Genomic DNA, 18,613 nt, shown 5'->3' on the forward strand with positions numbered 1-18,613 from the left:
CATAAACCAAGATAATAAGAAGTCCCTTCTTTTTTCTTATTATTATTATAACCAACCTGCTTCTAAAACTAATTTGAAGCTACTGAGGTCTAGTTAACTTACGTGTCTGGAATGTTATCTCTGCACATCTTGCTCAGAGCTGGAAAAAAAGGTGGGGACGGTTACATTTTGGGCTACTATTCTGCAAGCTGCTCTGATTGTCTCTCCTCTCTCGAAGTGGAAATTCAGGGGAGTGTAAGGGTTCCAGTCCAGGCTTTGGCTGGAACCCGCCCTTACCTGGCTGCTCTGGACATTTTGATAACGACAGCCTGCTATATTTGCTGCACCTGTTTCAGATTTTATATAGCATTGTATGCATGTCTCTGTGTCCCTGGGCCCCTTGTATTCTGATTCCTGAGCCTGCCCTGTTCTTTTGGATTCCCTGTTGCCGACCTCAGCCTGTTACCAGACCACCGCTCCTGTGCCGCCTGCCTTGACCCCAGCCTGTACTCGAACTTGCACCTTTGCCGCCTGCCTTGACCTCTGCCTGGATCACGACTACTCTAACAGGACTCTGTCCCCTGGCTGTGGTCAGTGATCTTATACTCCTACCTCAACCCTGCGGGTCTGCTTCCTATTCAGAGATGACCAACGTTACAGGGAGGGGAAAAAATGTCAGTCTGGTTAAGAGAGCCCATGGCCTGGCACGTACGATAAGGACCCTTATTTTTCCAGTGACTGGGCTGATTACAAAAATGGCAAAGTTCAAATGATCTTCCTGCATTGCCATTTCTTTGTCCTCTTCTTTCTCCATGGACACTAAATTCTCTTCTGACCTATATTGATTAGTTTGTGTTGTGATGGGAAATACACCTTTTTAATAAAAAATAAAACTTCATCGCAAACAATTAATTATATTCCATTTTTGTAAGAACTTGCAAGTTTTTGGATGGTAATTTTGTATACATTCAATAAATCGGCGTTCCTTTTTGAGGAATTTTACCCAATTTTGATGCTACTTTTCCCATGATTCAACTCTCACACAGGCACACCAGTAAAATTAATTTGGGTGTTCAGGTGAGTCACAGCTCCGTCAAGGGCACACAATAATTGACTGCACTTAGACTACTTCTATATGAGGACCTGACTCATAGCCACTTATTGCAGTGGGGAAACGGAGGGTAAGGTTTATGCTCGCATTCCTGACCCTGCAGCGTTGGTTAGCCGGGCGATGCCATGCTTAACTTCAGCTACAAAGCCTCATGAAATCCAAAGGTCAGAAGGTTCCACTTTATGCCCTTTCTTTCGCCGTGTACGGCTGCGCTTATACAGACGGCATCGCAACCCATGACATCACCTGTCGCCATTTTGATGAGTTTATTTTGAAGTTTAAGCGACGTCGCTGGCTGACGTCATAAAAGGGGAGGGCAGAGGCACGGAGAAGCTCCAGATTGGCCACAAGGGGAGACCGTCGCCGAAAAAATCAAACGTCAGTGACTACCAGATTTCTGGTAGCACTGCCGCTCCGTTGCCGTCGCGTGCACTATAAGCGCCCGCGACAATGCATTTTGTTTTGCCGCAACGCAATGGCAAGGTCGCCGGGACTACGGCTGCGCTTATAGTGCCGGCGACAGCAATGAGACGTCGCGTAAAAACAAATGCATTGCCGTCGCCGCGTGTGCTTATAGTAAGAGCGACGTGACGGAGTGACGGAGTGACGGCTTGGTCGTGATCGCTGTAAGTCATCTCAATTTGATTTTTCCAGCGACCGCAGCCTGACATCGCTGTCGCCGGCACTATAAGCGCAGCCTGACATCGCTGTCGCCGGCACTATAAGCGCAGCCCGACATCGCTGTCGCCGGCACTATAACCGCAGCCCGACATCGCTGTCGCCGGCACTATAAGCGCAGCCCGACATCGCTGTCGCCGGCACTATAACCGCAGCCCGACATCGCTGTCGCCGGCACTATAACCGCAGCCTGACATCGCTGTCGCCGGCACTATAAGCGCAGCCTGACGTCGCTGTCGCCGGCACTATAAGCGCAGCCTGACGTCGCTGTCGCCGGCACTATAAGCGCAGCCTGACATCGCTGTCGCCGGCACTATAAGCGCAGCCTGACGTCGCTGTCGCCGGCACTATAAGCGCAGCCTGACGTCGCTGTCGCCGGCACTATAAGCGCAGCCTGACGTCGCTGTCGCCGGCACTATAAGCGCAGCCTGACATCGCTGTCGCCGGCACTATAACCGCAGCCTGATGTCGCTGTCGCCGGCACTATAACCGCAGCCTGATGTCGCTGTCGCCGGCACTATAAGCGCAGCCCGACATCGCTGTCGCCGGCACTATAACCGCAGAATGACGTCGCTGTCGCCGGCACTATAACCGCAGCCTGACGTCGCTGTCGCCGGCACTATAAGCGCAGCCTGATGTCGCTGTCGCCGGCACTGTAAGCGCAGCCTGACATCGCTGTCGCCGGCACTATAAGCGCAGCCTGACATCGCGTCGCCGGCACTATAAGCGCAGCCTGACATCGCTGTCGCCGGCACTATAACCGCAGCCTGACATCGCTGTCGCCGGCACTATAAGCGCAGCCTGACGTCGCTGTCGCCGGCACTATAAGCGCAGCCTGACATCGCTGTCGCCGGCACTATAAGCGCAGCCTGACATCGCTGTCGCCGGCACTATAAGCGCAGCCTGACGTCGCTGTCGCCGGCACTATAACCGCAGCCTGACATCGCTGTCGCCGGCACTATAAGCGCAGCCTGACATCGCTGTCGCCGGCACTATAAGCGCAGCCTGACGTCGCTGTCGCCGGCACTATAACCGCAGCCTGACATCGCTGTCGCCGGCACTATAAGCGCAGCCTGACATCGCTGTCGCCGGCACTATAAGCGCAGCCTGACATCGCTGTCGCCGGCACTATAAGCGCAGCCTGACATCGCTGTCGCCGGCACTATAAGCGCAGCCTAACAAATAAAGAAACCGGTGCGGCTGCCAATAGCTTACATGCTTCTTCCCATAGTAATTACTCGCAAACAAGCCTTTTTTGTTTTGTTGTTGTTACTTGAATTTTTATTGAATAGTTTTCAAAGATTATGGGGAAAAGGTACATAAAGGGAAAAAAAGGGGGGGGGTAGGGGGTGCATAGATTCAGATAGTTGGTAATATCCCATTTGGAGGAAGGTTAAGGGAAGGGGGGAAGGGGACAGCATTTGTACATATAGCATAGTGAATAGCATTTTTAATACCATAAATCACAAAATTCAGAATATTTTAATCTAGAGGGTCCCAAACCTCCGCGAATTGAATGGTGGAGTCATTCAGATATGCTGAAAGTTTTTCCATATAAACTATATGCCATATTTTATTGTTTATTTGGCTCAAAGATGGGGGAGGAGCTTGTTTCCAGTTCTTGGCGATTGTGCATCTAGTAGCATTCAAAATTTGGGAGATAACTTTGGCTTCCTTTTTATTTTGGTTGGTCGCTGGTTTTCCTAGAAGTGTATAAAGAGGGTTATGCGGAACAGTGATCCCCATGACCCTTTCTATAAGGGCGAATACTTCTCTCCATGTTGTGTGGATTTTAGGGCATGACCAAAATATATGCAATATATTCCCCATTTCACCGCAGCCTCCCCAACACAATGGGGAAACACCTGGGAGAAAAGAATGCAGCCTAGTAGGGCTCATGTACCACTTAAATATTAGTTTGTTAATGTTCTCCTTGATCACAACACATGATGAATTCTTGGAGGGGGCCTCTCATATGTCTTTCCATGTATCGAGATCCAAATCTGTATTTAAATCTCTCTCCCAAGCGATCATATATTTGTCAGGAATCTGTTTGCTTTTAGTGGGAGTTTTAACATATAACATAACCTTTTTTAACATGTATAACTGAACCTAACAAAACTTTTTGGGGAAACTAATTTTCCTTACCTAAACTAAGGACATTTTTCACCCTGAGATTTGCAACACCCAAGATTCACAACCTGAGAATATTAACCTCAGTGGGAAAGGCCATATATCAGGAGTCCGGAAAACCACATCAGACTCGGACCTAAACATAGGGCATGTTTTCCCTCTTACATTCGCAATACTTATTCCTAATCTCATGGGGGGGGGGGAATCCCTCTTGGAAATCTGGAAACCACATCGCACTGTCCCAAAAACAGAGGTCTTAACCAAACAACCTTCCCCCTGCGCTGGGGTCCGGAGCCTGGGTGTTTCCCTGTTGAAAACCCCCACCTAGGATAATCCCACCCAAAGGCGTATTTAACCGGTTTTACCAAAATAAAAAAATAAGTTGTCTTAACAAATCGCTTGAATAAATTTTTTTGTTTAATGGATATTGTCAATTTAACATGAGAGGAAAACAAATAGGTAGCGCTATATCCCACAGTAGGCAAGCAGCCTGTGATATAACCCTGACTCCCAGTCAGGTAACAGAATGGAAAAAAAGTTATATCTGTGGCGCTCTGCACTGTAATGTATAATACAATATATTAAAAATAAATAAATAATAAATATTTATAAAAAGTTATCCAACCAGTATCACGGATTTCGCCCTTCTGTATAGGTGCTCCACACGAGGTGGGTGAACATGTAAGGGACAAGAATCAAAACATAGTATAATACTGTTATACATACATACAAACATACAACATAAGACAAACGCTGAGAACAACAGGTGACAGATTACAAAAACATTTAATATAGAATATCATTAATAAGCATACAAATACATTAAAAAAACATATGTGAGGTTCTAGCAAGATGCTCCAACTCAGGTGGGGGTACCTGCTTACCAAATGTAAGAAGGTATCAGGCGGTGGATATTTCAAGGAGTATCCCCTCTTTTTTGGATAGCTGCTGCTGTAGTGGACTCCTGGGCTCAGACGTGTTGTCTCCTGTGTGGTGAATGCAGGTTCCTCCAGCCCGCGGCGTCCGCCTCTGTCCGCAGTAGACACGTGATGATGGCTGTGGAATAGCAGCTGCAGGTACTTCCTGCCCGACCGCGCCAAACGGAGCAATTTCAAATGCAGGGTATTCGTGCACCAGGAACCAGCAGCCCGCGGGTAACAGCTAGCGACTCCAAGGGGGACAGTAATCACACCTGAGTGGGAAGGACCTCACGGAACCACCCTACGCGTTTCGAAAGTCTTGCTTTCTTCCTCAGGGGTTACCCGCGGGCTGCTGGTTCCTGGTGCGCGAATACCCTGCATTTGAAATTGCTCCGTTTGGCGCGGTCGGGCAGGAAGTACCTGCAGCTGCTATTCCACAGCCATCATCACGTGTCTACTGCGGACAGAGGCGGACGCCGCGGGCTGGAGGAACCTGCATTCACCACACAGGAGACAACACGTCTGAGCCCAGGAGTCCACTACAGCAGCAGCTATCCAAAAAAGAGGGGATACTCCTTGAAATATCCACCGCCTGATACCTTCTTACATTTGGTAAGCAGGTACCCCCACCTGAGTTGGAGCATCTTGCTAGAACCTCACATATGTTTAATGTATTTTTATGCTTATTAATGATATTCTATATTCAATGTTTTTGTAATCTGTCACCTGTTGTTCTCAGCGTTTGTCTTATGTTGTATGTTTGTATGTATGTATAACAGTATTATACTATGTTTTGATTCTTGTCCCTTACATGTTCACCCACCTCGTGTGGAGCACCTATACAGAAGGGCGAAATCCGTGATACTGGTTGGATAACTTTTTATAAATATTTATTATTTATTTATTTTTAATATATTGTATTATACATTACAGTGCAGAGCGCCACAGATATAACTTTTTTTTCCATTCAATTTAACATGAGGATACCTTATAACTCCTCACTCCCTTTTCCAGACCCCACATAAAAATTAGATGTTTTGTTGAAAAATAAACAAGGTCTTTCTTACCTGGCACTTTGTGGTTCTGGCAAAAAAAATGTGTGCTGAGACATTTCTGGGTTCCTCACTTAGTTTTTGCCATCCGGGTCACGGCACCAGAATTGTCGTGGAAAAATTGAGTCCACACTTGTCACTTTTCGGGTAAGCCATTTGGTTGAGAACTTTTATTGTAAACAGCTGTATGCAAGAGTGCAAAAAGGCACTTAACTTATACCTCAAAAAGGGGGGCAGGCAGGCATCATTTCATATGTCATGATTGGTTATACATTTGCTATATATTTTAGCTGACTAAACACAAAGAAACACTTGAGGTGCCTGGCAATCTCATCTTCCCCCTTCTAGGCTAACAGCTGTATATCTCCTGCCGAACTCTACAAAAGAAAGAATTAACAGATAAGAACTCCAGGGGCCCAAGTCAGGAAAATAAACACAGTCGGCTATTATAAGGTGACAACGTTCAGAGAATACATTTTTATTTATTTCAAATGTCTATTCTACTGCTTCCCTGCAGCCCATAATACACTGTAGCACAAAACATGGCTTTGTATCTAGTTATAGCTAACCGGGAGCGACCTCCCACCTCCTACAATGATATACAAGGCGGTGAAAGATGGCACGAGGGGCCGCGATGGAAACTAATAAAGAGGAAATAGTAACAGTAGCGGAAATTGAGTCTAGGAGCACGAAGAGTCCAGGAAACAAGCAAGGGCCCAGAAAGCAATCTGTGTGTATAGATATATACATGCTGTGTGGTTATAGAGTTATTACATGTACTCTGTGTATGAAAAAGAACATGCTATGTGATATACAGCATTACTACACCCTCCGTAGGATACACAGGATACTCGGGTGGTGCTGGATGTAACCCCTCCTGTGGCTGTCTGTTTTATAGGCTGTGCATGCTCTGCAGAGGAGACTGGAGGAGCAGGAGGAGACTCTCAGAGCTCGAACACAGGTGGTGGGGATGATGGAGCAGGAATTACAGAACACAGAGTGCCAGAAACGGGTAACATCACCTGTACACGCGCTGCTTCCATATACAGTGTCACAGAGACAGGGTAACCTGTACACGCGCTGCTTCTATATACAGTGTCACAGAGACAGGGTAACCTGTACACGCGCTGCTTCTATATACAGTGTCACAGAGACAGGGTAACCTGTACATGCGCTGCTTCTATATACAGTGTCACAGAGACGGGGTAACCTGTACACGCGCTGCTTCTATATACAGTGTCACAGAGACGGGGTAACCTGTACACGCGCTGCTTCCATATACAGTGTCACAGAGACAGGGTAACCTGTACACGCGCTGCTCCTATATACAGTGTCACAGAGACAGGGTAACCTGTACACGCGCTGCTTCCATATACAGTGTCACAGAGACAGGGTAACCTGTACACGCGCTGCTTCCATATACAGTGTCACAGAGACAGGGTAACCTGTACACGCGCTGCTCCTATATACAGTGTCACAGAGACGGGGTAACCTGTACACGCGCTGCTTCTATATACAGTGTCACAGAGACAGGGTAACCTGTACACGCGCTGCTTCTATATACAGTGTCACAGAGACAGGGTAACCTGTACACGCGCTGCTTCCATATACAGTGTCACAGAGACAGGGTAACCTGTACACGCGCTGCTTCCATATACAGTCACAGAGACAGGGTAACCTGTACACGCGCTGCTCCTATATACAGTGTCACAGAGACGGGGTAACCTGTACACGCGCTGCTTCTATATACAGTGTCACAGAGACAGGGTAACCTGTACACGCGCTGCTTCTATATACAGTGTCACAGAGACAGGGTAACCTGTACACGCGCTGCTTCTATATACAGTGTCACAGAGACAGGGTAACCTGTACACGCGCTGCTTCTATATACAGTGTCACAGAGACAGGGTAACCTGTACACGCGCTGCTTCCATATACAGTGTCACAGAGACAGGGTAACCTGTACACGCGCTGCTTCCATATACAGTGTCACAGAGACAGGGTAACCTGTACACGCGCTGCTTCCATATACAGTGTCACAGAGACGGGGTAACCTGTACACGCGCTGCTTCCATATACAGTGTCACAGAGACAGGGTAACCTGTACACGCGCTGCTTCCATATACAGTGTCACAGAGACAGGGTAACCTGTACACGCGCTGCTTCCATATACAGTGTCACAGAGACAGGGTAACCTGTACACGCGCTGCTTCCATATACAGTGTCACAGAGACAGGGTAACCTGTACACGCGCTGCTTCCATATACAGTGTCACAGAGACGGGGTAACCTGTACACGCGCTGCTTCTATATACAGTGTCACAGAGACAGGGTAACCTGTACACGCGCTGCTTCTATATACAGTGTCACAGAGACAGGGTAACCTGTACACGCGCTGCTTCCATATACAGTGTCACAGAGACAGGGTAACCTGTACACGCGCTGCTTCCATATACAGTGTCACAGAGACAGGGTAACCTGTACATGCGCTGCTTCCATATACAGTGTCACAGAGACAGGGTAACCTGTACATGCGCTGCTTCTATATACAGTGTTACAGAGACAGGGTAACCTGTACACGCGCTGCTTCTATATACAGTGTCACAGAGACAGGGTAACCTGTACACGCGCTGCTTCTATATACAGTGTCACAGACAGGGTAACCTGTACACGCGCTGCTTCTATATACAGTGTCACAGAGACAGGGTAACCTGTACACGCGCTGCTTCTATATACAGTGTCACAGAGACAGGGTAACCTGTACACGCGCTGCTTCCATATACAGTGTCATAGAGACAGGGAAACCTGTACACGCGCTGCTTCTATATACAGTGTCACAGAGACAGGGTTACCTGTACACGCGCTGCTTCTATATACAGTGTCACAGAGACTCGGTAACCTGTACACGCGCTGCTTCTATATATAGTGTCACAGAGACGGGGTAACCTGTACACGCGCTGCTTCTATATACAGTGTCACAGAGACAGGGTAACCTGTACATGCGCTGAGAGTAACCTGTACACGCGCTGCTTCTATATACAGTGTCACAGAGACAGGGTAACCTGTACACGCGCAGCTTCTATATACAGTGTCACAGAGACAGGGTAACCTGTACACGCGCTGCTTCCATATACAGTGTCACAGAGACGGGGTAACCTGTACACGCGCTGCTTCCATATACAGTGTCACAGAGACAGGGTAACCTGTACACGCGCTGCTTCCATATACAGTGTCACAGAGACAGGGTAACCTGTACACGCGCTGCTTCCATATACAGTGTCACAGAGACAGGGTAACCTGTACACGCGCTGCTTCTATATACAGTGTCACAGACAGGGTAACCTGTACACGCGCTGCTTCCATATACAGTGTCACAGAGACAGGGTAACCTGTACACGCAATGCTTCTATATACAGTGTCACAGAGACAGGGTAACCTGTACACGCGCTGCTTCCATATACAGTGTCACAGAGACAGGGTAACCCGTACACGCGCTGCTTCTATATACAGTGTCACAGACAGGGTAACCTGTACATGCGCTGCTTCCATATACAGTGTCACAGAGACAGGGTAACCTGTACACGCGCTGCTTCCATATACAGTGTCACAGAGACAGGGTAACCTGTACACGCGCTGCTTCTATATACAGTGTCACAGAGACAGGGTAACCTGTACACGCAATGCTTCCATATACAGTGTCACAGAGACAGGGTAACCTGTACACGCGCTGCTTCCATATACAGTGTCACAGAGACAGGGTAACCTGTACACGCGCTGCTTCTATATACAGTGTCACAGACAGGGTAACCTGTACACGCGCTGCTTCTATATACAGTGTCACAGAGACAGGGTAACCTGTACACGCGCTGCTTCTATATACAGTGTCACAGACAGGGTAACCTGTACACGCGCTGCTTCTATATACAGTGTCACAGAGACAGGGTAACCTGTACACGCGCTGCTTCCATATACAGTCACAGAGACAGGGTAACCTGTACACGCGCTGCTTCTATATACAGTGTCACAGAGACAGGGAAACCTGTACACGCGCTGCTTCCATATACAGTGTCACAGAGACAGGGTAACCTGTACACGCGCTGCTTCTATATACAGTGTCACAGAGACAGGGTAACCTGTACACGCGCTGCTTCCATATACAGTGTCACAGAGACAGGGTAACCTGTACACGCGCTGCTTCCATATACAGTGTCACAGAGACAGGGTAACCTGTACACGCGCTGCTTCCATATACAGTGTCACAGAGACAGGGTAACCTGTACACGCGCTGCTTCTATATACAGTGTCACAGAGACAGGGTAACCTGTACACGCGCTGCTTCCATATACAGTGTCACAGAGACAGGGTAACCTGTACACGCGCTGCTTCCATATACAGTGTCACAGAGACAGGGTAACCTGTACACGCGCTGCTTCTATATACAGTGTCACAGACAGGGTAACCTGTACACGCGCTGCTTCTATATACAGTGTCACAGAGACAGGGTAACCTGTACACGCAATGCTTCTATATACAGTGTCACAGAGACAGGGTAACCTGTACACGCGCTGCTTCTATATACAGTGTCACAGACAGGGTAACCTGTACACGCGCTGCTTCTATATACAGTGTCACAGACAGGGTAACCTGTACACGCGCTGCTTCTATATACAGTGTCACAGAGACAGGGTAACCTGTACACGCGCTGCTTCTATATACAGTGTCACAGACAGGGTAACCTGTACACGCGCTGCTTCCATATACAGTGTCACAGAGACAGGGTAACCTGTACACGCGCTGCTTCTATATACAGTGTCACAGAGACAGGGTAACCTGTACACGCGCTGCTTCTATATACAGTGTCACAGAGACGGGGTAACCTGTACATGCGCTGCTTCTATATACAGTGTCACAGAGACAGGGTAACCTGTACACGCGCTGCTTCTATATACAGTGTCACAGAGACGGGGTAACCTGTACACGCGCTGCTTCCATATACAGTGTCACAGAGACGGGGTAACCTGTACACGTGCTGCTTCTATATACAGTGTCACAGAGACGGGGTAACCTGTACACGCGCTGCTTCCATATACAGTGTCACAGAGACGGGGTAACCTGTACACGTGCTGCTTCTATATACAGTGTCACAGAGACGGGGTAACCCGTAAACGAGCTGCTTCTATATACAGTGTCACATGGGGAGGGGACACAGTGTCACAGAGACAGGGTAACCTGTACACGCGCTGCTTCCATATACAGTGTCACAGAGATAGGGTAACCTGTACACGCGCTGCTTCCATATACAGTGTCTGTCACGGTGGATCAGTACTTATCAACACTTTTATATTTTTGGGATTCTCGATTGAACACAACAAGGAGGACAAAATAAATTGTCATTTATTTCCTTAATAGACAAACACACGACAACCTCAGAATACACTTAATACAACACTTACTTGGATGGGGAAACAAAATGAATTGTCCTTTGCACGAAAGCTGCAGAAATAAAGTTCCTTTGGCTAGGTCGCAAGTTGCCAACCTAATAACTCGGCCAAATGAAGAAAGTCCGTAGTTGGTCGTTAGAATTTGTTCGGGAGTCTCCAGGGCTAACGAATTCCTGAAGTAGGGGTAAATCCTTAGTTACGATGTTGTTAACCCCTTGCGTCCTCGAACCACTACCGCTGTACTTGAACGGAATCCTGTGCAAAGCTTGGATATGTCGTGAATCACCCAGGGGATAGCTTGGCGGGCAGGTTTATAGGGTTCACAGACCTATCTCTAACACGCATGCCCAATCGCCTCCGTGGGAACATTTAACCCTCCAATCCCCGATTTGGCCGAAGTTTGCAGACCAGGCAAAAAGAGCTTTCCGGTTTGTAAAGCGCATGTGTCAGCCTGACACCTATGCGGTTTAGTTATAAGAAATCGATTGTAACGGTGCTAACTTGTGAACAGTGTCCTTGTGACAGGGTAAATAAAAGCCACCAGTTATATGCCTGGAAAACCTATGTCTAGCCTGCAGTGCAGCACTGACTAGGTTAACTTCAGCTGGGAACCTCAGGACAATTAGTTGTATCCCAGCTGCCTAATCAAGGTGTTAAAACCCAGGTTGTAGACACACGAAGGTGGCTGTTGATGAGAGAGGAGTAAGCTGCTAAAGAGATTCCTGAAAACAAGGTCGGAGTAGCAAAGTAGTGAATTGTGAACTATCTGTCCCCTGCATAGAAAAAGGGAAGCAGTCTTATATATGAACTGTCTGCTAAAGAGAAACTGTGTTGTATTTTGCTGAAGGAAAAGCCATTTTCATTTGTTGCTGAAAGAAAAGCTATTTTTGTTTTGTGTGCTGTATATCTTTTAAGGCTGAATAAATAAGCCTTGTCAAGAAACCCACGTGTGTAGTTGCATGTACCCTGCAACATATGGTGTCAGAAGTGGGACGGATTTTTTTTTCAATAGGCTCCTGCAGTTAAAGGGCCACACACACACACAAGAATGGAAGAACTTTTGAAAGACTTTCTGTGCGAGCAGACCAGACAGCAGGGACAGTTAATGCAGGAGCAGACCAAACAGCAGGGACTGTTAATGCAGGAGCAGGCCCGGCTGCAAGCGGAGAGAGATGAAAGACTACAAACAGCACAGGATGAGCAGATTGCCAAGCTGCTGACCCAATTCCAAGGGTCTGCTGGTGCAGAACTGGCAAGCAGACCCCCGATACTCCTGAGGAAAATGGCTCCGAACGAAGATCCGGAGGCTTTTTTACTGACTTTTGAAAGAGTTGCCGAAGCTCAGGGCTGGGCTACAGATCGCTGGGCAACTGCTTTAGCCCCGCTCCTCATAGGAGAAGCACAGGCCTCATATCAGGGTCTCCCAGCAGATCAGGCAATGGACTACCGCCAAGTAAAAGCCGCCATACTGGATCGCTTAGGTCTGACCCCAGAGACCTACCGGCAGCAGTTCCGTAACATGAAGTACACCGCTAAGATGAGACCCCGGGTCCTCGCGCAGCGATTATTGGACTTGTGTACACACTAGATACAACCTGAGGAGTGCACTAAGGAGGCAATTCTGGAGCAGGTGGTTTTGGAACAATTTCTACAAATAATACCCCCTTCCGCACGCTCGTGGCTAAAACGCCACGCTGCTGAAACCCTAGCTTTGGCGGTCCGACTCGTGGAGAACTTCCTTGGGGCGGAGCAGCAGGCGAGTGTCCTGGACCCGACTCCACCGGCACTTGCGGACGCCCAAAGAGGGAGGTCGGATCAATGGGGAACCTACGGCCCGTCACGGAACCGCCAAGTCCAACGGAAGGAGCAGTCGTTCCAGCAAGGACGGAGTCCAAAGGTTGGTCCCCGCAGAGACCCTCATCCGGAAGGAGATGTCGGCTCGTCGCAAAATGAGAGGAACTTCCGAGGACGTCGCCCACAGGACCCACCAGATGCCTGGTCTCCAGTAACCGGTCCAGCGGAGCGCTATCCACAGCCCCCTCCTGCGAGGGAACCCTCTCCATGTTCCACCTGCGGAGAACAAGGCCACCGGTATGTGGACTGTCCACTGATGGATTGTTCATTCAGCAGAACCGTCGCCTCGGCTTATACTGGGGAAAATTACAAGCCCTGGCTACTTCCAGCCCTGATTGGGGGAAAAAGCGTCCAGGCCCTTGTAGATTCGGGCTCTGGGAAAACTCTGGTCCTCCAGGAACTGTTACCGCCCAACGTGTGTTCTTTTGACTCCTCATGGAGCATAGAATGTATACACGGCGATGTAAAACGCTATCCGACGGCCAAAATCCGGCTACAGGTAAAAGGTCAGGATGCTTAACTCGAAGTAGGAGTCGCTCCTAGGCTCCCTCCCCCCGTTATGCTCGGTCGGGACTGGCCTTTCTTTTTGGACATAATGGCCCCAGTCTTTCACGAGGAGCCTCCTTCTAGGGCTCAGGAGAACCCTGGCAAACTGTTCCCCTTCTCGGCAGACCTTTTTCCCAGTAGACACCGGGTTCAAAAGACTCGGAAGCAAAGACGCTTGGACAAACAGGACTGGTTGCAGAAATCTGGGTCGCAAGGTGACCATTCTAGTAGTCAGAGGTCAAAAGTGATGGCTGGGGATGGCCAAAGGGAGGGGGATATGGGCCCTGGAGATTTACCAGACCTGTACCTCCCTGACTTTCGCCAGAAGCAAAGGGAAGACCCAGTCCTTGCTAGACAGTATGACAAGGTAGTGAAAATTGATGAACAGATTTTAGATGCACAGGGGGTGATAGTATTCCCCCATTTTGAGCTATCAAAGGATATCCTATATAGGGTGAATAGGCAGACACAAACAGGGGAGGTCACCAGACAGATATTGGTTCCCAAGACGTTTGTTAAATCTGTGTTCACTCTAGCCCATACTGTCCCTTGGGGTGGTCACCTGGGCAGGGATAAAACATTGGACCGTATTTCATCCCGATTCTATTGGCCAGGGATGCATAGTGATATTGCTAAGCTATGTGCAGCATGTCCGGAGTGCCAGCTAACTAGTCCAAAAGGAAAAAAAACAGACCCTTTGGTTCCTCTACCCTTGGTGTCAGTTCCCTTTGAGAGGATTGGGGTAGACTTGGTAGGACCTCTAGAACCTTCTGCAAAAGGACACAGGTTTATCCTTGTAATAGTGGACTATGCAACAAGGTATCCTGAGGCGTTCCCCCTGAGAACAGCAATGGCGAAGCAAGTAGCCAACAAGTTGTTGGAACTGTTCTCACGGGTTGGACTGCCCCAGGTTATGTTGACAGACCAAGGTACAAATTTCATGGCTAAACTGATGCAGGATGTCTTAAAGTTACTAGAGGTCACGTCTGTTCGGACATCGGTCTACCATCCACAGACTGACGGATTGGTGGAAAGATTTAACCGAACTCTAAAAGGGATGCTGAGGAAATTTGTAGACTCAGAAAAGAGAGCCTGGGATGAACTTCTCCCTTTTCTGCTGTTTGCAGTGCGGGAAGTTCCCCAGGCCTCCACGGGATTCTCTCCATTTGAATAGCTCTATAGCCGCCAACCTCGGGGTATACTTGACCTCCTAAAGGAGTCCTGGGAGGAACAGCAGTCCCCTTCGAAGAATACCCTGCAATATGTACTAGACCTCAGGAAGCGCCTAGATGTGGTCGGGCATTTTGCCAGGGAGAATCTTAGATCAGCCCAGGACAGTCAGGATGGACATTACAATCAGAATGCTCGCATGAGAGTGTTTCACCCAGGAGACCAGGTGATGTTATTGTTACCCAGTTGCGAGAGTAAACTCCTGGCCAAATGGCAGGGCCCATTCAAAGTACTCCGCCGTACGGGTGATGTGGATTGCGAGATCGCTCAACCAGGGTCCAGGAAGGGTAAACAAATTTACCATGTGAACTTGCTGAAACCCTGGAAGATGCAGCGGTCTCTATTCATCCACCCGGTGGAGGAGGAAACGGACTTGGGTCCTCAGCCTCCACGGGAGAACATCGTGAGTGACGATAAAATCCCAATGGTTAAACAGTTGTCCTCTGAACAAAAAGGGGACTTGTTAGCAATAATTACACAATTCCAGGATGTTTTTTCTGACTTACCAGGACAAACTAACTTAATTTCCCATGCAATCGAGACAGCACCTGGGGTAAAAGTACGTTCCCGTCCTTATAGGTTGCCTGAAAGTCGTAGGGCTCTGGTAGAGGAGGAGGTACAAGAAATGTTACACTTAGGAGTTATTGAGGAATCATGCAGTGAGTGGTGTAGTCCACTAGTTATGGTCCCTAATCCCGATGGGAAGGTAAGATTTTGTGTGGACCTCCGAAAGGTCAATGCAGTATCCAAGTTTGACGCATATCCGATGCCAAGGGTGGACAAATTAATTGACGCCCTTGGTAACGCGGAATATATATCCACGTTGGACTTGACAAAAGGATACTGGCAAATACCCTTAGAGGAAAAGTCCAAATGCAAAACAGCCTTTGCCACTCCCATGGGTTTATACCAGTTTGTGACAATGCCATTTGGACTGCATGGAGCCCCAGCCACATTTCAGAGACTCATGGATAAGGTACTGAGGCCCCATAGGACTTATGCCGCAGCCTACCTAGATGACATTGTCATTTATAGTAAACACTGGCGGGCCCATCTAAATAGGCTGAAAGCGGTCCTCAAATCTCTAAGAGAGGCAGGACTCACAGCCAACCCTAAGAAATGTGTCTTGGGTAAAGCGGAAACCAAATATTTAGGGTATGCAGTGGGAGGTGGAAAAGTAAGGCCACTAGCTGACAAGGTAGCTGCCCTGAAAGAAGTTCCGACCCCCCAAACAAAAACGCAGGTACGCTCTCTGCTGGGTTTAGCAGGGTACTACCGGCGGTTCATCCCCAACTATTCGGAAGTGGCAGCCCCACTAACAGACCTCACAAAAAAGTGTGCCCCTACACAAGTGGTGTGGTCAAGGGATTGTCAGAGAGCCTTTGAGGACATAAAAAGGTGTCTATCAGAGGGTCCCATCCTTAGAAGCCCAGACTTCAACAGCCCTTTTATAGTGCAAACAGATGCATCAGAGATAGGGCTAGGGGCAGTGTTGTCACAACAGTTTGAGGGAGTTGAACACCCTATCCTTTTCCTGAGTAGGAAATTGTTCCCAAGGGAAAAAAAATACTCAGTGATTGAGAAAGAGTGCCTCGCAGTAAAGTGGGCAATTGAGGCTTTGAGGCATTACCTGGCAGGAGTCCATTTTACTTTGGTGACGGATCATGCTCCACTGAAATGGTTAAATAGCATGATAGATTCCAATTCTAGATTGACTAGGTGGTATATGGCCCTCCAACCCTTCTCATTTGAGATTCAGCATAGGCCGGGAAAAGAGAACGCAAATGCTGACTTTTCTAGAGAAGGGGTGGATGGTCGGGCTTCAGCCGTGCGTAGCCCCAGCCACACACTAACAGGGGAGGAATGTAACAGGGTAAATAAAAGCCACCAGCTATATGCCTGTAAAACCTATGTCTAGCCTGCAGTGCAGCACTGACTAGGTTAACTTCAGCTGGGAACCTCAGGACAATTAGTTGTATCCCAGCTGCCTAATCAAGGTGTTAAAACCCAGGTTGTAGACACATGAAGGTGGCTGTTGATGAGAGAGGAGTAAGCTGCTAAAGAGATTCCTGAAAACAACGTCTGAGTAGCAAAGTAGTGAATTGTGAACTATCTGTCCCCTGCATAGAAAAAGGGAAGCAGCCTTATATATGAACTGTCTGCTAAAGAGAAACTGAGTTTTATTTTTGCTGAAGGAAAAGCCATTTTCGTTTGTTGCTGAAAGAAAAGCTATTTTTGTTTTGTGTGCTGTATATCTTTTAAGGCTGAATAAATAAGCCTTGTCAAGAAACCCACGTGTGTAGTTGCATGTACCCTGCAACAGTCCTAATATAAAACAAAATATGTATACAATAATATAATATATATCAGAAATAAAATATCTTGAAGTGAATAATTAACGTGAACTGTGATCAATTAGTAAATATAGTGACAAATTCCACCACTAATAAGGTGCTAGTTGAAAAGCTACTCAAAACCCTTGTTTAGACTGTTCTCTTAGTCTGTTCGGTTCCAGGATTCTTCAAAGGTTCAGGGGAGCGCCAATGGTCACGTCATCATTATGTAAGAGAACAATAAAAGTAACAAGGTATGGTACAGTTTCAACCTGGTGTAATTATCTTGAAAGTGAAAAATAATCCACTCACACTTTTCTCCTTATCAATAAGGCAACACAGTACCGTGTGAATTGTCTGCATCTACAATCGGGATTTCGTACCATGACTGCGGTTATATATTCTGTGTGAGTGCACATCTGTATGGTTTTACTTGTTATGATCTTTAATACACTTTGAGACGTATTGCGCAATTGGATTCTCTTGTTATTTCCTGGGTATATCCATTTCGATGGAGAGGAGGAGAAAGGGGTCTACGTCTGTGGATATCCTGATTTATTGCTCTGTTCAGAGAGAGGAGTATCTCTGTGTTGCCTTATTAATAAGGATAAAAGTGTGAGTGGATTATTTTTCACTTTCAAGATAATTACACCAGGTTGAAACTGTACCATACCTTGTTACTTTTATTGTTCTCTTACATAATGATGACGTGAACATTGGCGCTCCCCTGAACCTTTGAAGGAACCTATGCGGTTTAACATACCGGGGGTCTGCCCTCAGCTTGGCGACTCTCAGTCTAGGGTTTGGTCCCAAGGTGTCAATTACTCATGCTGGGTGCCGGCATCTGGCACTCAGCAACTTCCCGGCCATTTTCACACTTGGCATCTCTGAGGCTTTTCATCCCTGCACTTCACTAGACTCGGAGGTTCCCACTTAGCAGGGGCCCTCTGAAGTGTAGGGAGGAAAATACACTCAGCTCATTCACCCGTAGCATATTAACATACTAAAGGATTTTTCCCGGGCTTGCAGAAAGTTCCTCCCTGACAGTACATTTAAAACTCCCAGTATATGACAGTTTATTAAAACAATATGTTCTGCTTATGCCACTTTAATGAATTTGATATGTGGGTGCATGGTTTATTTACCTGGACTTGCACTCCAGAAATTAGGGTGCTCGCTGTCTCCGTTCGCAAGTTAGCCGTCTTAATTGAAAGGCTCATTTGTGGGATTCTAAGTTCACCTAGTTCTCATGTCAATTGACCGATTTCCCACGGCAATAGACTTTCCTCCTTTCAAGTTACGCGAGCTAACAAGGCACGGATACATTCTGTCGAAAA

At 47.6% G+C, this 18,613-nt stretch overlaps 1 protein-coding gene across 4 annotated transcripts in view; it reads left to right on the plus strand.

Moving 5' to 3' along the window:
* The window catches only part of GOLGB1 (golgin B1), a 177,638-nt gene that overhangs the window by 69,261 nt on the left and 89,764 nt on the right, over positions 1-18,613 (plus strand). For 3 of the 4 annotated variants that reach the window (XM_075599229.1, XM_075599230.1, XM_075599231.1), the window contains exon 4: positions 6,772-6,885. The exons of the other annotated variant lie outside the window; for it this stretch is intronic. In XM_075599229.1, the coding sequence (XP_075455344.1) occupies positions 6,772-6,885 (114 nt within the window). The remainder of the gene's footprint in view (positions 1-6,771; positions 6,886-18,613) is intronic. 4 annotated transcript variants of the gene reach the window in all.

Source organism: Ascaphus truei, chromosome 5 (assembly GCF_040206685.1).
Source record: "Ascaphus truei isolate aAscTru1 chromosome 5, aAscTru1.hap1, whole genome shotgun sequence".
Lineage (NCBI taxonomy): Eukaryota > Metazoa > Chordata > Amphibia > Anura > Ascaphidae > Ascaphus > Ascaphus truei.